Source organism: Manis javanica, chromosome 7 (assembly GCF_040802235.1).
Source record: "Manis javanica isolate MJ-LG chromosome 7, MJ_LKY, whole genome shotgun sequence".
NCBI lineage: Eukaryota > Metazoa > Chordata > Mammalia > Pholidota > Manidae > Manis > Manis javanica.
In genome coordinates, this window is record NC_133162.1 from 90214512 (window position 1) to 90235356 (window position 20845).

Genomic DNA, 20845 nt, shown 5'->3' on the forward strand with positions numbered 1-20845 from the left:
TGCTGCCAGCTGCCGGCCTCCAAAGGATCTTTGTATGAATTCGGAAAGGGGCTCCTCTAGGTGGGTCCTTTAGAAAAGGCCTAGCCCACAGCCAGGCATGCAGCAACCAGAGTGGGTCTCAAGGCCCTCTGTCTTGCTCCTGAAGGGCAGCACTGCACAGAGTAGCTGGGTCTGTCTTCCCCATGAGGCCAGCATGGTGATCAGCTCTATCTAAAAGGTTGGTGGCCTGGCGGCAGCCTCCCCACATAGTCCTAGTCTTTGTTCCTGTGCCCTGGTGACCATTCCCAACTCAGCTCTTGCCCCGTGACTTCGGACTCCGACCTTACCTGTTGGTTCTGACTTTGCTGTGTTTGCTCCCCTGTGGCCTCCAGCCTGGCACTCATTCTTGCTCTTAGTCTTGCCTCCCCATCTTGGACTTTCTGGGGTGGTAGAAAGAATCCAGTTCTTGTTTTAACTTGAGGGGCTTTAGTAAGTGACTGCATGTCTCTGCTCTGAGGAGCCTGACGGTACAGTGGGGATCTGAATGGCACCCACCGCATGGGTTTGGTGTCTGATTGCACCAGCCACAACTCCGCCCTGGGGCCCCACCTGTCTGGCTACCATGTCAGTGCTCCAGGGGTAGGGATGCAGCACTTCCCTTCCACCCTGTCCCTCAACCCCTGCTCTCCTCTCCAGCTCCATTTCCTACCTGCTGTGTTCAACTCTGATCCCTGGTATTTGCTGGCAAAGCCACACGTTTCTGATCTGGCAGCTACTGCTAGTGGCCTTCTCCATGCCCAAGGCGAGAACAACATAATTGAAACCACGAATGGATGACCCTAAAAGAAAGTGGGATTGACAAGGTGGCACCTTGTGAGCTAATGAGAGCAAAACTGTGGCCAGGAGATTTGAAGCAAGTCAGATCCCCTACCCATGGGGAGTCACATCTGCCGCCAGGGGGCTGGGACAGCCCAAGGCCTGCAAGACTGGCCCTGCTCTGTTTTGACGTTTGCTGCTCTCTGCACAAAAGGTTAATTCTGCAGGATTCAACCCCCAGCTCTGCCAGTGTGTTCTCTGGGCCTCAGTTTTCACATTGCCAAACTGGGGTTATATTTACTGAATTCATAGTGTCACTATGAGAGTTAAGAGAGAATGTATTTTAAATACTTATCTGGAAACTCTACACAAACAGTGAATCGTACCAAACAGCAGTTATTGTCGCCAGCTCTGCGGCCAGGGACATTCATGTAAGAACTCATAATCCTACGTCTTCTGTGGCAGCGATTGCTACCGGCTCCCACCTGGGGGGCAATGCACCCAGCTGAAGACTCTCCCTGTTTCTCCTGTAGTTATTCATGGTCGTGTGACTAAGCTTCAGACACTGAGCTGTAAGTGGAAAGACTGGGCCATCTGGGAGAAGAGGAAACCTTTCTCCCCACCCTCCAACCACTGAGCACACACCAGCCGGTGGCCGGAGCCATGCTGACTGCTTTGGAAAGCAACCCCAGGGCCCACACCCCAAGATGGAGGAGCAAAGGGCTGGAGGCAGCCCACATACTGGTGGGCTTTGTGGAGCCCGACCACTAATTTCTTCTTCATATAAAAGAAAGAAAAGTTGTTTGAGCTCATATAGGTTATTCTGTCTTTCAGAGCCAGCACTCATCCTAGCTGATATTAAAAGTAACAATGAAGGAAGTAGCGGCCAGCCTAGGAAGGGAGGACCAGGGATGCTGACAGGGAGGTGTAAAGGAGGAATGACAAAGGCAGGGTGTCCAGGGCTCCCACCTCCCTCACATCCTCACAACCCTGTTTGGCACATGGCGGCCAATTCCAGCCTCTCCTTGCTGTGTGAGTGGAGCCTTCTCTGACAACGGACACTCCCCAGGTGTGTCTGTGCAGAGGGCCTTAGTGCACTGGTTTGTATCTGTCGCACACCTACATGCTCTGCACAAGCTGCTCAGCTCCAGAGCTGGATCTTGGGAAAGTGAAGTAGGTTTGGGGGGAATGGGCAGGGAGCCTGACTTTTAGGGCATTGTCCCTATTGAACATTGTGTTTTGATAAATATGCAAACTACCTATCTGCAAACCACACTGTGGAAATGGGCCTCATTGTGAGGTGGAAACTGACAAAATCATTCACATGTCTCACTGTGTTTCATGCTGACTTTCTCTTTAGGGTTTTGGAACTGTGTGCAACCATACACGTGTCTGCCAGAGGTCCTTGAAGGCACTCCGCCTCCCTGGGATGTTCTCAGGCAATGAAGGGGAACTTCCTTTCAACTTTCTCTCCTGGCGCCCTGATAGGCACACATCGGGAGTGGGATAAGGGGTATGCCCTATATGCCCTAGGGCAGTAGAAATTGGTCTGATTCTGGGACACCTCTGCCTAAGAATCAAATCACATATCAGACATAGAAGAAATCAGTCCTCAAATTTTTCTGTCTTGGAATGCGTGAAACCAGCCTGAAAATGGTACTTGAAAAAGTGCTCTTCAGATCATGAAATCAGCACAGAATTGATGGGAATTGAACTTTGTAAAGTCAGTTGCAAGAACCTGAAAGGCTGCCAGGCCAGAGAGAGTGGTCTGTTACCCAGTTAGATGTATCACATGCACCTAAACAAGGCCCGTATCTTCAGAACGTGGTGGGACAGGCACACAGCATCAGGAAGAGGGCAGTCATAGAGCCAAACGCAGGCAGGGCCTATCTGACCAACAGCAAGCCTGTCATCAACCAGGCAGGTGTATCCTCATTTTTGATGTGGACTCCTGGGCTTTTGGAGACTGGTGCTAAATTTTGAGCTCCAGCAGGGCAGACATAATACATGAAACTTGTTCATGGGGCCTGCTATGTAGTTGGCATTCAACAAATGTTTAGGGAATAAATTGATTGACTCTTTTAAACATTCAAATCATTTGTACATACACATATATAAATTATGTATTATGTGAATCATGTCCTTTTTTTCTGTATTCTTATGCTTTGACATCTTGGGTCCTTGGTAACTCTGGAGTGGTTGCCCCTCCTGAGGTTTGCCAGTTCCTAATGATAACAAAATACTTGCCTTTGAGGGTGCCTTTCCAATACAAACCCACCAACCCAGAGCCAACCATCCTTCCTCCTCCTTATGGGGTTGTCACTCTGGGCCATATTCCCTTGCCCTAATCTCCAGAGCCAGGTGTTAGACAACTGTTAGGGTCCAGGCTTCCGAGGCTTCTCCAGAGAACAAACTACACAGGCATAGAGATGTAAATTCAAGCAAAGTCTTTATTCAGCCAGCTAGCTGGGGTCCAAGTCAGCCCAACGCAGCAGGTCTCAACAAGGACCCGGAGCACTCAGAGCCAAGGGTTTATATAGCATTTTCAAAGTACTTAACTCATAGTAATTTTCCACAACTATACATTATTCTTGCAAGACATACATCCTGGGGTTAAGCAAGGGCAGGGTAAGACTACTCCTCAGTGGTTAGGGAGGTTCTGCACGATAAGCTTGGTATGTAAGAATAACTGACCAAGGTTAGCTGACCAAGGGTCACAGCTGCCTACCACCCGGTGCTCATGATTAACTTGTTTTTCAAGGCCTTACCCAGGCCCAGGTTTTTTTGTTTTTTTTTTCTCTTCTTCCTGAGTCACACCCTCAGAAAATGGTTTCTAGGTTTCTAAGATGGCTATGCTTATGCTAATTTACTAATCTTACTAATGCTTAGATTCTACATTTCCCCACTTTCCTTTGACCATTCCAATCATGGAATGTTTGTTTCTTCCTGCTGTGTGAGTGAATGATACTGCTGTCTCAGCATTAGCACCTGAACAGCACTCACTCTTTCCCTAACAAAGGCTATTAGCCGGTTTAAGATACAGGGACCTAAAGTGAGAAGCAGTATAAAAATAAGCAAGGGCCCTGCCAGGGTGGATATCAGTGTTGTAAACCATGGGGATTTAGTAAACCAGGATTCAAATAACCCTTGGCTGGCCTCTCGCTCTCTCTTCCTTTGATCTGGTCTCTCTCTAAGTTTAGACATTGAATCTCTTACTATTCCGGAATGGTCTGCTGTTAAGGTTTAGCTAAATTTTATTAGTTCTTTTTCCTGACTCTTAATGCTCTCTGCACTCCTTTACACAACCAGAGACAGTCCCATGCCCCAGAGCCCTGGAATGAGTCAAACCAGCCAGTCCTGGGCCTGCTGACCCTGCTTCACCCATTCCTTCCCATGGAAGACAGAGGAGAAAGCCTGTGCCCACATTTTCCCCATCTCTGCCTCCTGACTGACCCCAGTGCTTCTCTGGGTTGCCCTGTGTGTCATGCTGTGCCTTCTGTTTTTAGGGATCTGTGAGCATAAAACTTCTCCACGACATTCACTTCCATGTCTGTGTCTCTTATCATACCCGACTAAGACAAATCCTAACTGCCCTGAAAATACATACACACACACACATCCTTCTCTCTCTAGCTATGTTCTCACCAAACAACATTTTCATATTTAGCTTCCCACATACTTGCCCACAGGGAGAGAAAATGTTAATACTCAGGCCAATGTGAAGATCTGGTCCACCCCACAGTGAAACTTCTCATTCTAAAATGAAAACTGGCGTTCTGATTGGACACGTAATTTTCTAGTGAGTTTTATTAGGGTGAGTTAACATCCCAGTCCAAATGGTTATTGGACCCTGCAACAGCAAGAGGGGTGCCAGGCTGAGGACAGTGACCAAGTAACCAACCCCAAAGCCACTGTGAAAGATAAGCCTGCATGGCCACCTGCCCTCCCAGACAACGTTCCTTCTACCTGGAGGCAGCCTTTCATCCACGCCCAAGGTTCTGAACTGATATGTACATAGAACCCAGCACTGTCCTGCTGGCCCCACCACGGACCCCAAAATGGCCTGACAAGAGGTCAGACTATGAACCAGCTGCTTGCACCTATAAGTTGCTCTGGGTGACACTTCCAAATGAAAGAAAGTCTGCCCAGTGGGGAAACCTCAAAAACACAGATGTCCTCTGAACTGTGATTGCAGAGAACAGTGAAAGGACTTGTAAATCCGGAGCCAGGATGGAAGCTGACTACTCTGTCACTGTCCCTTGCCCCAGCAGAAGGCCCTTTTGCCTTCTGGCAATAGTATCAAGGCCAATCGCAGAGCCAGAGGCAAAGTGTGTTCCCTCCAGCTGACTGGAACACCCTCCCCAGTCTGCTTAGCACATTCATCATCTGGAGCCTCAGGCCCCAAGCTGCTCTGTCTCTGTCCTGAGCCCTGCCCTTGTCACTGGGGTGTGGCAGTACAGCAGCTGGGTGGTGTCTCCAAGCATCAAAGGACAGGGCTACTCCTCTAGGGAAGTCAGGGGAAGGAGCCATCTGCCCTGTACGAACTAGTCCCCCAGTAAGCCTCCGACCCTGCCACTGGCCCCCACCCATAGCCACACCTCCACCCCTTCTCCTTCCTCAGGGGGAAGGTGGCTTTGGGGCGCATCTCCCAGTCACACAGGCCCCTGTGAAGCTGGGCTGTGGCAAGTGCCCCAGGGCCCAGGGCTCCAGATCCATGAGCCACAGCCTGTCTGTGCATAAATAAAGACCCAGCCATTGGAGAAGCTTTGAGTTCCCTGGTGAGGCCTGTCAGAGCTTGGATGAAGGTGAGTCAGAAGTTTCTTTGGGCCATGGACATTCAGATCAAACCAATTATCCAGTGAATGGGGGGCACCCCGGGAAGCGGTGGGAAGCAGAGAGTTTGGTAGCTCATCTAAATGTTGGCAGCCAGTCAAAACAAACATCACATGGGAAAATAGAGATGATTAAGTGAAGATCACAGGTCTGAGAATTCCCTGCATTGCCATCACCTTTCTCACTGTAAATGCAATTTCCTGACCCACCCCAGGTGGGAATCTACATGTAGATACAACTCCTGGGGGTTCTAGAATCTTTGAAATTGGCTGTGGTTGACCTCCCTCCTATGTGGGCTTGGATGTAAAGAAAGGAGTCTTAGTGTGGTTCAAGGTAAATGATCTGGAATTCAGCAGGCCTGAACTCTGCCCATCTCTGTCCCTTACCATGCATGTCCTCTGTTCTGCCTCTGAGGCCTTCAAGCTCTACCCACAGGCACATGGCTTCAAGGATCTCCCCTTGTCCTTCACTGCCATTAGGAACGAATGATATTCATCAACTATTTGTGAAGGTGTCACTAACAATCAGAGGAATGCCTGCTTGTATAGTAATTCCCAGACCGGGTCCTAATTATAACCGTGTCCTGCTGGGGCTGCCACAGAACAACCACACACTCCCTTGGTGGGCCTGAGAGCCCACCATAAACTTGGCCTTGTGGACAGACTACAACACACAGAGGTGAGCAAGGAGGATGGCACGATGCAACTGTGACATCACAGTAAAATGATAACTACGCTGTGAAACTGTCTCAGTTTCAAAAAATGCCACAGATAAACATATTTATTCATGAAGCTTCATTCACAAAACAATTGCTTGCATTTTGATTGTCTTGGGTCCATGGCTCCAAAAGAGTACAGAATTATGCTATCTGAGCATCTTAACAGAATATAGATTGCTTCTCAGCAATCTGATAAAGTCTGCCCACATAATTCTAGTTAGAATTACTCTAGGCTTTTGGCTTGGGCATTTCTCCACTTAGAGTCCAAACCTCCCTACTTGGGTGTCTCTTGAGTGTCTCTGACAAGTTGGTTTCCACACTATGTTCTGACACTTCTTTGCTGGTACTGTTCTCCCTCTCAATAAATATGACTTGGAGAATCAGCTCCTCCATCCCTTCCCTTCCAAATAATCAGTCATCTAATTCTGCCTTCAAATCAGACTTAAAATCTATTGACTTCTTTGAGTTCTTTCCAACTGTGCTGCCTCTCCTCTCTCCTCTCGCCATCCAAATCACATTTGGATTCCATGGTGCCTATGACCTGCTCTCCTTCTCCCCATCCCCAACTGCCACTCCTCCTTCCCTCTGATTTACTCCTCACAGAGAAGACAGAGTGATATTTTAAATATAACAACAGAGGCAGTTCCCTCGCCTGCTCAAAGCCTGTCATTGTCACTCCCTCCTTCTTCCAGCCATGCCCTGGTCCCTGATACTCACTGGCCTCCACTTCATTCCTTATGCTGGTCTGACTCCCTGCCACATCTGCACCCTGCACATGATCCTCCCTGTCATGAGCTAGCCTCTCTTTCTACTTTGGCTTATTTCTCATGCTACTGTCCCTTGGCTTCAGAGCCAACTCCTAAGAAAAGAAAAGATGTCCCTCATCACCCAGCCCTGGCTGGTCTACAGTCCCATCACTCCCTGTTTTCTTAACACTGTCATCACAATGTTAATGATGTTATTTTTCTTTTCTTTCTTTCCTTTTTTTTTTGTGAAGCAGAGTAAAAGTTTTATTTAAAGTTACTTAGAGAGAAAGAAGTGCAGTCGACCTTAGAGGGAGAGGAGTGCCCTGAAAGGTTGGAGAGAAAGAGTTTAAGATTAAAAGGTTACACATTTAGAAAGTGCAGGCAACCTCAGAGAGAGGAGCGCAATGATGTTATTTTTCCAACACAAATCTCCCTTTCAATCACAAGCTCCATGGAGACAAAGATGGTCTCTGGGTCACACTGTATGCTGGTGCCCAGTACTTGTCATATAGCCGACATGTAATAAATGTTTGTTGAATAGATGAATCCATGAATGAATGTGTGAGCTAATGAATTCCTGTTCAGCAACTAACCCAATAGTCAACCAAGATTCTAGAGATAGAAGATCTGCCTGGACAGTAGGTGTGTTTTCCTTTGCTGATTTCACACTAATTTGTGGAATATGACCCTGCTGAGTCTCCTAAGAGTTGAAGACCAGGAATAACTCCAACAGGGAGGCTGGATGAGAGGCTAGCTGGTGTAGAGATGCAGGACCAAGAATCAACACCAAGAGAGATGGTCTGGTTAGAGTTGTTCAGAACTGGAATGAGTGGCAGCAGTGAGTTCCTTTCTAGAAGGCTCTGGCAGAGGCTGAGTAACAAATATGAGGAGGATCACAGGGGACCTCTGTTCCAATGGTCCTTTCCACTTGAGATCCCATAATGACATGTGACCCAGTCTTTCTCTGAAAAAGGTCTTCCTCCACTCCTGTCTCCTTCCCAGAGGATGCATGGCTGGCTGCCTATGGCTCTTGCTGCCCCTCCTTTCTCCTTGTTTTCTTACTGCTAAGATGACCAGGGGCCAGTTCCTAGGGTGTTCTGAGACAACCAGACCTTTCTCTTTCTGCTTTAGAATTGGGAAAAAAGAAAGAATTGGTTAGATAATGGTGCGTATCTGAAATGAAATGGCACTTTGGACTTCTGAAAGCAAAGGAAGCCAGTTAAGTGAGAGGGAGAGTCAGACAGACAGATGGATGGACAGACAGAAGGCAGGAAGAAGGATGAATGAAAGAGACAGAGAACACTTGGTCCCTGAGAAACAATGAGAGGGATGTGTGTGTGTGTGTGTGTGTGTGTGTGTGATAATGAGAGGAAGGAGGGCAGAGGGAGAGGGAGAAGGAGGTCCCACTCCTAACTTTCATGTTCATTTTGTTCTCTGGGTGGCCCAGATGGAGCTTTATATTTTATATCTGGAAGTGTGAAATGGTAGCTTGGGAAGTCTTCTGTTCTCTGTAACAAAAGTCTCTGAGCCAAGAGAATGTGTACACTTTGGTCCAGTGTTTCTGTGTCTCACCGACACTTCTGGTGACACCATCCAAGGAGCTTAGACATGGACCCAGCTCCTCTGCATGCTCTTGCTACATCCGCAGGGCCAGAGGACAGTGGAGAGAGCCACAGAGTACCTGCATTTCCTGCCCAGTTTCCTCTCGGTTGGGTTCCCAGGTGCATCCAGTTCCACACACCCAATCCTGCCGGGCAGTCTGCAGTCTCCCCAGCCTTCAGGCACCCCGTGTGGACCATCTCCTGATGGACATCATCAAGCACACAGCTTGATTCTGATACCAAGATAGACTTATGGTCTTACAATCTGCCCTACAACTAGAAGCTGATCTACACTGGTTTACTCTGGAAAGCATTGGTTAAAGCAAGAGAGCTAAACACCTGTGTATTTTATCAGGCTGTGGGTGGGCCTCAGTTGAAAGTCTAAGGCTGGCAGGGTCCTGGTTCTGTCTCTGCAGAGATGAAAGCAGATGGAGGCAAGCATCCACCATAGTTTATATAGGTTCATAGACATGGAGAGCAAGAAGGAGACATAATTAATCTAATTTGCATCCTTTATGATTTTATGCATCAATCAAAATTTGTGAAATAATACACAAATACCTGTACATTGAAAACAAACCGACTAACAAGTATAGACTAAGAGAAACCTTCCCCCTTATAATGCATGCCCCATAGTAATCATGTTATTGTTATTAGTTGTGTTTCCTATTTTTACATATATGTTTTATATAAATGGGATCTTTCCATGCTTACTACTTTGAGGCTTGCTTTTCATTCCTTAAAAATAGATCTTGGAGGTCTGTCCATGTCAGTATATATTACTTTAAAGTTGTATAACATTCCATGATAAAAATGTACCTTAGTCCATGCAATAATCTCCCAGCAACTGGCCCTTTGGTTTGTTTCCAATTCTTAAGAGCAGTGTTGCAATAATCTTTACTTACAGTTTTTGAGCCTGCACAGGTATATTTTTAAGGTTAGGTTCTTCAATTGGAGCTACTGTAAGATTGTATAGATATGGCCAAATTTTGATCCCCAAAAGATATAACTTATCTCCTACCAATATTGTGAGTGAATATCTTTTCACATCAATATATTTTCAGTCTTTTCAATTTTTGTCAATTGTGTAGGTAAAAAAAAGAAATGTTATGTTTATATTGAATTTACATTAGCATATTTGTTGGCCATATATATTTCTTTATCTGTTAGTTGATTTTCCATTCCTTTATTTACAAACTTTTTTTTTACATATTGATGTGTAGGAACTCCTTGCACATTTGGTTCATTAAACATTTGTCTGTAGCAATATTTTTATAGTTCTTATTCTTTTTAAACTTTACAACATTTTTGTCATACGTTGTTTGATTTTTCAGGTAATCAGAATTGCCTACCTTTTTCTTTAAAACACTCAGGTTCTATTTCATTTTTTAAGAAGTCTCTACATGACAAGATTAACATTTTCTAAAAAGTCTTTACATGACAATATTAAACATTTGTATATTACTTTGTCCATTAGGAATTTGTTTTTATATAAACTGTAACCATAGTATCTAACTTTGTTCTTCTTTCACAGATGAACAAGCAACTTCTTTGCCATAATTTATTGAACTAATGAATGAAATAATTTCACTGTTGCCCCAATGATTTGGAATGAAAATTTTATCCCATGTTCAATTCATGGTATGTTTCCTGCCTATTTTTTGAACCATTGATTCCTTGTTCTCTTTATCTAGTCTAGGCTATTAATGTTCTGGACTTTTTTCAGGGTTAGCTCTTCTACTTATATAATAGTTTTATTGAGACATAATTCACAAACATGCAATTCACCTATTTTAAGTGGACAACTCTACATTCTTAGCATATTCATAGACTGGTACATTTGTCAACACAATCAGAGTGGAACATTTTCATTACCCACAAAAGGTCCTTTTCCCTGTAGTCACTCTCCATTTCCCGAAAGTTCCCTAGACTGAGGCAATAACTATTGTGCTTTCTATCTCTATGGATTTGCCTATTCTGGGCATTTCCTATAAATGAAATCATATAACATGTGGTCTTTTATGTTTTTCACTTAGCATAACATTTTCAAGGTTCACCCATGCCATGGCATGGATCAGGACTTCATTTCCTTTTTCTCATTGTCAAATAATATTGTAATGTATGAAAATACCACAGTTTATTTATTCATTCATCAGTTGATGGGCCTGTGGGGTTATTTCTAGGTTTGGTTATTATAAATAATGTTGCTGTTAACATTCTTGTACAAGAGGTTGTACATTTTCATTGTTCTTGAGTGTAGTACCAGGAGTGAAATTGCTGGGGCATGTGGTAACTATATGTTAGACCTTTTAAAGGAACTGCCAGACTGTTTTTCACAGCGCTTTTAATTTACAATTCTACCGGTAGTGTATGAGGGTTCTGATTTCTTCTCATGCTGGCTAACACTTGTAATTGTCTTTTTTTATTATAGCCATTCTGGTGGTTGAGAAGCAGTATTTCACTTGATTTTAACTTAATCATGGCTACTGGTGTTGAGATCTTTTCATGTGCTGATTGGGTAAATGACAGTGTATCCTTCGGATGAAAGAGTACGAACACATCAGATGTGGAGGAGCATGACTGAGAAGCATGGTTTCCCTGATGGCTCTCATACCTGCCAATAACAACAGCATTTATGTGCACTTGAAAAATAGTAGCATCTATTAACAAAGAAAGGCCTATTTTTCATCTTCAAGGTCACAGTATGTTTGCAGGCCTTTTATAAATACTCTGTGACATAAATATTTGAAAACATTGACTTCAATCATTTGATTCATTTTTATTTCTTATTGACCTCCACTATCAATTTACAGATAAGAACTAGAATCCTACTTTTGCTGGAGTGATTTGTCCAAAGATATTGGGCTATCCATGGAAAAGATATCACCAATATTAGAATCTCTTTCTCTCTTTTTTTAAATTTTAATATCTTATTGCCCTACATACTCTGATTAGATCATTAAATTTGTCCAGTTCAGCAAACCTCAGATGAACAGTTTAATAGGCTTGGAGCCACCTTTTTAGGATAAACACTGAAAATAACCTAATAAAAGAGGTGATTCTCTAAAATAAGTTTCAGGTGTACTTATAAACTATACATTTGCAGTAACTATTCTTCATCCAGGGACTATAGTTTTTCTCCTGTCCTGTTAAGATACAATTTGCAGCTACCTGAAGATACCTTCTGAGTGTTACTTCCCTTTCATCTTTTGGCAGATTCTCTAAAAAACATTTTCTACCCAGGGCAAGGAACTTGTACCTAGTTCAGAAAGAGCTGAGTGTTGGAGGCTAGGAGAGCACTTAAGCAGGGCTCTTTTCTGTCGTAGGAGAGTCCTCATCCCAGTTGGTACTGAGGCACCTTAGGAGCACAATGATAGATTTCTACTGCCTCAAATCACTGAGTTTGGCAAATCTCTTCGGTACAGTAAAAGTTGCTAAGTATCTCACCCAGCTGTGGCCTTTTTTGCTCCTGGAACAATACAGTGAGACATTATTCATCCCTTAGAAAAAGGCTATTAAAATATCCCATAAGACAGTAAATTATGTGAAGCAGGTGCCTGCAAGAGAAGACTAAACATTCCACAGCCCAACATGATGATCTGGTACTATCCCTGCTTCCTGAAGCCTCATTTATTTCTTGTCTTTCAATTAAAATGGAGCTTTAGGCAAAAGTGATAGTGTGTGGTTGGGCTTAGTGTTCCAATGCAAAGATATTAGTTTCATTTTATCTGCTGAGTTTGGTTGGGAAAATTTTGGTAACCATCAAATTCTTTTCAAGGTCTTCACTGTTGTATAACTTTTTAGTGTTTTGTTTTGAAGGTACAGCAGAATGGTTTGCTGAAGAGAGTAAACTGGGCATAGGCAACTGTGCCTGGTGAGCCTGAAAAGTTCCCCTTTACCTTTTATCATATTTGTCTTCCTGACAGGTAACCCCTGTCTGCCCTTCGTGCCCCTGGAAGACATTGCTTATTCATCACAGATTTATCTCTTTCGTAGAACCTTTCTCTCTGTAAGGTCCAGACAACCACTATGAACTGGCTAAAGTTGTGCTTTGGGAAACTAAGATGCTTTTTGGGACATACACTTTTTCGATGAAAGGACTCTGTGTCTAAAAGAATTTAAAACCACTGGTTTACTAAAGTTCTCTTATTTTTAAAGATACAAATAGAGGCTCAGACTTGTCCTAAAACATAACTTTGTGGCAGAATCAGAATTAGAATCATTGTCTCTTGTCTCCCAGAAGAATAGGCTACTTCCTCTTTCCTCTTGTCTTTAGGCTCACCACATCTGGACAACACTTTACAAACAGTCTCCTTTGAATGATCTGACCCATGCACGGAATGCTCTCATCTCTGTGTAAATGACCCATCCATCCACTGACAACAGTAACCAGCAGAAGCTAACAATTGTGCTCCTTCTGTAGTTCTACAAGCTCAGAATACACCTTTCCAACACAGGCTTAGTACCTAGTTGACAAGAGGAAGACAGGGTACAGGGGAGTGGAGAGGAGCAGGGGACAACCTTGCTGAACGTGGTATACCAAGTACTTTACATGTGCTGTCTCATCAAATTCTGACATAACTCATACATAAACTTTGAATAAACCCCCAAGGGAGACCAATGTAATGTTCCATTATGATAGCAAGGAGAATAGGATGGAGATATAAACACCCCTAAGATCACATAACTAGTAAGAACCTTGTCTAAATTTGAGCCCAAATGGTATTATTCCAAAGCTTGTGCTTTTGCAAATTTAAGGAACATACGGATTTATTTTGAGTAAAGTAACTTTTCATAATTCTTCAGTAGACAAACACAAATCTGGTTTCTGTGGAATGCAGTTTGAGACACACCTTATCAGAAGTGAAGTGCTACCAGTTGCAAGATAGCAAAGCACTCTGACCAGACTGCTGGCTGGGTCTCATTCCAGCACTTCCCAGCTGCATAAAGTGGGTCGGATCACTTAACATCTCTGTGTCTGTTTCTTCATCTGTAAGATGTGGATGATAACATAATTCATCTCCTAGGGTTGTTGTGAATATGAAATGAGCACATACATTTAAAAATATGAAGAAAGGAACCCAGTGTACCTTTAGGAAAACAAAAATATAGTGCTAGTATATAGCTATATGATTTTTTAATAGTATTAGCAAAATGGTAATACAATATTTTTTAAAAACCCATATTCTTAAACATTCTGATCTCTGAGAATAAATCCTCCCAGCCTAATTTGAGAAATACTGCAAAGAACTGTTATTTGCTAAAATATTGTGAGAGCCTTGGCTCCTACTATTTAAAGTGAGGCTTATGTAATTTACAATCTCTTGTTTATGACTGCAAGAATTCTGAAGAGACGTAGTTCAGTCAGGGAAATGAGTCTAGTCCACATAAAACAGAAGGGTAGACATCTAATTGGTGAATTGATTGTGAGTTGTTGCCTATTTGCAGACATGAGCTCAAACCCAGCACTGACATAATTCACAGCCTGAAGAAAAGGTCTGGGCCTGAGGACACTTACACCAGCTACAGAGTTGGACGTGGAGCCTGAGTTCATTGCCTCTCCTTTCATTCCTGGGTACTAGATTCTTCCTATGACAGTTTCAGGTTGCCACCGAAGAAATATAGGAACTTTTACGTTATTCCAAGCATGCTGCTCAGATCAGAAACAGAAAGCTTTCACCCCCTTGAAACAATTGATGCTCATAAATCAAAGAAGAAAGATGTAAGAAGCAGGCAAGCAGACACAAAAGTTTCCAGCAACCAGCGTGAGCTGCTCTCCAGTGTTCAGCCCTCCCGGTTCATGCTTCCCACTTGCACCCCAAAAGCAGCTGGACAGCATGGGGAATTTTCTTAGATACAAGCAGCTTGTTGATGAAAGAGGGCAATGTTGGAGAAAATGCCAAGCAGACACTAGAGAGCTGAAATCAGTGAGGTGGAAATGAAGCTTCCCCATCATTTCAATCAGATCAATGTAATCACAGTGAGAAGGTCAGGAAGTAGAAAGGTCCCAAGAAAACCCAATAGTATAATCACTGTATGATAAGATATGAGCCAGAAAGCTAGTATCTTCCTCCAAGGCTAAGGCCAAATGACTAGTTTTTAACTGCCTGGAGGGAAGAGCATTGCTTTTAGCAGCTTCCCTTCCAAGTCCCTGTTTTTTTTGCCTCCTCACTCTGCCTTATAAGCACTCTTGTTAAACATTCAGGAATTATGCCAGCTGCCAAGGTAGACAGATCAGGAGTACATGACAAATAGAGTAATCTAGCACTATTATTAACAGCAGGCGTGTTGCTCCTAGGCTATTTTATGGCTCATTTTCAACTCACCATCCTTATCCAAAAAAGGGAATGTATTTTGTGGTCTAGGGCAGTTACAGTGATCTGCAATGAATGGAGTTCCTGGGACAAAGCGATCAACTTTTCCATGGTTGGCAGGTGAGTAAATTGAGTTTTACTAGGAGTTATTAAATACAGTTTTTGACTGATTTACTACCTGCTGGGTTTCCATGGAAGTTGAGTGTCTAAATACACCAGGCCAACAGCATTAATCTTTTGTACTTAATTCATTGCTGTTTCCAAAGTGCAGACAGACAGGGAGCAGCTGTGCTGAATGACACAGGGACGTGGTATGCCAGCCCTGCTCCTTCAACACGCGTGAGAGCATCTGTGCATGGCACAGAGCTCTTGGGGGCATAACAGAGCCCTTCCATCTCCTTCCTGTTGAGGGGCACAGTGGTCTGGGGTCCATTAGCAGAGGTGTCCTGAGGTCCTGTGGCTGCTCCTTGCACTCTGGGGCTTTGTGCTTGCCCACCCACACAAAGTCTGCTAACCCTGGAGCCCCAGGAGTCCTGAACAGACAGCCACCCCTGCATGAGGGTGGTTTCCTCTGCTGTACCCACTCCTGGTAGAGCCACTGTGTCTCCTTCCTCTCTGCAGCTCTCCCATCTCCAATTTCCCCTCCTCACTTCTGCAGAAAGACCATTGCCAAGGAGGAGGAATAAGAGCTGATTTTCCATCCTCTCCTAAGGACCACATGATAATCCCACTGGCCTCCCCACTTTTCCTAGCTGCAGTTGCTGCTGGAAATCTGAGCTTCTCTGGCCATTCCTGGTCAGGACCACAGTCCCACTGTGGCTTGGTCCAGCCCCCAGTCTGCTGAGCTTGCAGGGCTTCTGACACACATGCCTGCACACTGGGAATCACAGACTGCCATCAGCCCCAGCTTCCCGTTGGGCATTGCCTCCATCTGGTTTCAAAGCAGATCTGGTCCTCTCCTGAGGACCAATGATGTGTCTTTCCCCTACCAGCTCTCCTGTCATCAGTCTTCATGATAGCAATGCCACCACACACCCCATCTGACACCTTTGTGCTTGCAAATAACCTCGTTGACGCTCCAGCCTATCTCAGCCACCCCCCATGGCAGTTCACCACAGAAACTCCACAATGCCAATTTCAGCCTTCTAATTTCCAGCTTCCATCTCCTGTCTTTCCAGCTCACTCTCTCTCTGACCTTGAATCCAAAATTCTGTCTCCTGAAGATTCTCAGTCTAGAGTCTGTACCTCCTCACAAGCGCTTCATTTTCTCACTTTCCCTTTTTCTCACCTTAAGGTTGATTGCTCTGGGCACTCCCGCACACACATCCTCAACAGTGTTGTCCACTTCTGCAGAATCCTTAACAAATACTTCTTAAAGTCAGGTGTGTTCTGTGTCTACACCTGAGCAGTTGACTATGGCCAAGGTGGCAGAGCAACTTGATTAACTCCATCAATTTGAGTTTATGAGCAGAAATCTAAGTGGGACCTCAGGATTGCTCAGCAATCCTACCATAGCTTCAGTCAATTCAATAGCCACTCCCTGGGGTGGCTATGCCATCTCCTCCTCCCTCCTCAAACCTCTGACACCCTTTTCTCCATCTTTACTCTCACCTAATGACCTTGATTCCCATATTGCTGAGAAAACAGAAGCAATTGGAAGAAAACACCAACACACCAAATATACATGTATCTGCTAATTTCCCTGCCTCTGGCCACAGGTTTTCTTGTGCACTGTTGTTTCAGGGCATGAATTGTACCGCTTCCCTTGAAAACCAGACCCAGACATGTGTGCTGGCCCTACCCTGTCTTGCCCATTCCTACCTAGTTCTACAATTAACTCTCCTCTCTCCCCCACTGTGAGCTCCCTACCCATACTGTCATCTCCATCAGCCTGCAGACGCAGTCTTTTTCCCCTTTTTAAGCATACTCCCTTCCAGCTACCACCCCCATTGAAACTCCTTGGGAAGATTGTTTATACTCACCATCCCTGTTTTCTCTCCTCTCATTCCCCTTTGAGCCTACTCTTAGGGGTTTTTCGTCCTCACCAGGGCACTAAAACCATGGTCAATGTCATCAAAAATCTTTGTGCAGACATATCCTGTCATCACCTCTTGTCCTCATCTTAATCAGTCACGTTGACTAATTTAATCACCCCCTTCTAAAATGTTTTCTTTAAGATGATGGGCCACTGTCCTAAGTCTGGCTGCTGCTGGGTGTGGCTAACTGGTCACCCTGCATCTCTCTTGTTCCCAGCAGGAGATTTCCCACATCTCAGTCATAACTATAGTGCCATAAGGCCTTCTGAGTGTTTTATTGGGTCTCAAGTTTAATAACCATGGATTGTCACACAGGAGAGAACTTGATAGATTCTTGTCAGGGCTGATCTCATCTGTGGGATTTCTGTCTTCTCCGTGCAATGCAGCTTCATGAGAGCAGGGATGTTTGTTGGTTCTGTGACTCCATTCCTCAGCTCCTCCCTCCCTAGCCACCACGATGCTGCCTGTCACTGCAGGCACAGCTTCTCCCTGGCTCTGCTCAGGGCACTGGGGGATGTTGGCCATGGGACCAAGTAGCCAGCAGGGCCTCCCTGCTCCAGGCCTCTGGACTGTCTGGCCCTTCTGCCTGGGCCACTGGTCTAAGCGCTCATCTTCTGCCCACATCCTCACTCAGTACGTGGCCCCTCTCCCACCCATTCCCCTGAGTGTGCCTGTATCCACAGGTGATCCATCAGCCAAATGGCCTCATGTCCTCACCCAGATCCAGCTGCTCCTTTTCTCTCTGGGCTGGCACCTGCCCCACTGTCTCAAATGCTGAGGTCTGTGCCAACTGGAAGTCCTAAACTCTCTCCTTCTGGAAACTCTTCTCTTTGACCACAGACATCATCCTGGATTAGGCTTGAGTAGTTATTATTGTTATGATAATATCATTTTTTCTTAGTGATATTATGGCAGCTAATTTTGTTAAGCACTTTATATATAGCATTTCAAATAATTTCCACAATTACCCAGTGAGATAGGCTCTGTTATTATTCCCATTGTATTAAGGAGAAATCTGGGCTTCAGACAGTTATGTAAACTGCCCCAGGTCATGTAGGATGTGGTAGTGTGACAGTGGTAGGATTCAAACCCAGGCAACCTGTTGCTAAAAGCCACTACTCCACTTCTCAAATGCCCTTCCTTAGAGCTGGAGCAAGGGTCCCAGACAAGGAAGGGATGACTCCAGGAGCCTTGTCTGACACCTAGCCCACCTTGGGATGTGGTTGGGTCCTTCCATTTGGGGTGGGGCACCTCCAACCTGCCAAGAACCTGAGGCACATCTGTGACAGACTATCGCCTCCAATGCTGGGTAGGCTCCTTGGCCCTGGGCCATTTGGGGTCTCACCTGCTTCTTCCTCCACAGCACCTGCACGTGGCAGGCGCAGGGAGAATTTTGTTAAATGGGTCGTCATCAGCTCATTAAGAACTTGTCTCAGAGGGAAAATTACTTAGTATAAAACAAACTTCAGAAAGGTAGAAGTAAAACTGAGAACTAAGAGTGAAAACAATTATTTGAGAGAGGTAAGAAAACTTTGGAAGAATATTGAAAGAGAAAAAGCATAAAAAGGCTCCATAAATCACAGCAGCATTATTTTTACCTACATTGTCCTTTTATTTTATGTCCCTGGCACCAAACAATTAATCATTCCTGTTTCATGCTAAGTGCTATAAAAAGATCATTTGGCCCAAAGTTTGAATGGGAGGTAGTTTAGAAAGAATAGCAAAATGTTGAACCATCTGCATTCCCAAATTCTCTGTAGTGTCCCCTGCTCCTTCCCCCACCCACCTCATGGGTCATTGCCTTGCCTTGACAGAAAAAGACCAAGAGTAACTGAACTAGAGGGAGCAACTTCTTCTGGTGGTGGGGGAGCTGGATGTGGGTTGGTATCTGTCTCTTGTTCCTCTACTTCTGCCCTACACAAGGCAGCATCGCCAGAGAACCCCAGAGCAGTTCCCCTCTAAGGTGTGTGTGTTGGGGAGGAAGTAGGTAGGTTAGGGAGACATGGTATTGGTAGGCAGCCCAGAGCTAAGCTATAACACAGCCCAAACTAATAACCCACTGGGATGGAGGGTGGTGTAGACAAGGCACTGAAAAGCAAAATACTTTGAGAAGAAAACTTGCAAGTAATGATTATACAACGCCCACTTCCTCATACCCAAGATTTTTCACAAACTCATTAAGTAATTGGAGGCGTACCTTTTTACTTGGAAGTGAATACTTGGAGACTACAAAATACTTTAAAATCTCTTCCAGCCCTGAGAACCCTTTATATATATTATACTATGAATGTGCACTAAATTAAAGAAAGGGTTGGTTTTTCTTTTGAAAAGCAAACATATGAATAAATAATTACGGCCAGCACATCCCTGGTGGACAAAAACTGGGAGACCTATCGTTACTGCTCCTTCTGCTCAGCCAGTGGGCCATGCCCTGTCCGTGCCCAACCTACTCACCATCAGGGCTCCAGTATTTAGTATGCCCCTTGAAACATAATACACTCAGAGATGGGGCTAAGAGATTTACATACAGAATCCTGCTTAAAGCTCACAGCAACCCTGTGTTAGCTCTTGTTTTTCCTATTTTTAAGAAATTGAGGCTAGGTGGCTGGGCAGGAATTGAAACTCAGGTTGGTTAGATGCTAAGTTCATTACATCAGCATCAAGAAGAACCTCAGTGGAGGGCCACCAACAGGGTGATGACAAGCGAAGAAGCACACAAAGAGGAATAGTCAATACAGACTATTGGTTTAGAGCATCCCTGGCTGTGGAGCTGATGAAAATCCTGGGTCAGTCTTTCAGCTGTGCTCGCTGTGGCTGACATGGGGGCTGCAAAAGTGAACAGAGCCACAGTGGAGGCACTGAGCTGCCTTCTCCATCAGGGCAGAGCTGGACTCCAGTTTCCAGGGGCAGGGCTGCTGGGGGCCAGCCCCTCCCAGCACAGCAAACACATTTCCTGGAATTTCAGAGGTGACACTCCAGTTACAATGGCGCCAGCTCCCCACCCCCTCATGCACCACACAAGTGGGGGAGGAAACGACACCTCGGCCAGGATACTGCTCTTACCACTGTCCTAAGCGTTCTGCTCAAAAACAAAGGTCTGCGGTGGCTCTCCAAGGTGACTGGTTGTCCCGCTCCGGACTCACCTCCAGGGCTGATGTCAGGCAGCTTGCCTCTGACCCCATCTCATTCTCTGGAGGTTGCTATCTCACCAGGGGAAACTGATTGCCTGTCTGGGCTTTTTATAGGATGGTGAGAAGGATCTCTGTGGAAGCAAGAGGAGGGCATCATAGAGGAGCAACAGGAGCCATCCCAGGGAGCCAGTAGGGGCTAGAGGTAAATGCCACATGTTTTTATTATTCTGAAAGCTCAAGTTCACATCCCTTTATTTTTCTGCAAAGGTCTAATCTGTGCCTTAGAGCTCTAGGACTCCCATCTTGCCACTTCCTTGCTGTTGCTCTGGACCTGCCCAACCTGTCTCTTGGCTGCTTCCTAGATTTTATTTGTAATGGGTCTTGCTTCCTTCTTGAAGTTCCTCAGGATGTGCTTGGCTCTGTCCCCTGGGCATCAGATCAATAAATTCTTTTGGAGAATGCCCTCCTTCCTTGATATTTTTTGAGAACTATCCATCACCCATTTCCCTTACTGTTATGTTATTAACAAATGTACTGATACTGCCCTTCACCCCTGCACCACTGGCTGGACGGGGGATTGCCTAACACACTCTAGGGGAACTCTTGAGGAGCCTTCTCCACTGTGCCCTTTGCACAGGCAGAGCGTCTGCAGAGACAGAACTGCCTACCTG

General features: G+C 45.0%; 1 protein-coding gene across 2 annotated transcripts in view; it reads left to right on the top strand.

Moving 5' to 3' along the window:
- The window catches only part of SIPA1L2 (signal induced proliferation associated 1 like 2), a 300638-nt gene extending 280262 nt beyond the window's left edge, over nucleotides 1–20376 (top strand). For both annotated transcript variants that reach the window (XM_073241286.1, XM_073241287.1), the window contains one exon: nucleotides 20289–20376. In XM_073241286.1, the coding sequence (XP_073097387.1) occupies nucleotides 20289–20367 (79 nt within the window). In that variant the 3' untranslated portion in view covers nucleotides 20368–20376. The remainder of the gene's footprint in view (nucleotides 1–20288) is intronic.
- The last annotated feature ends 469 nt before the right edge of the window (nucleotides 20377–20845 follow it).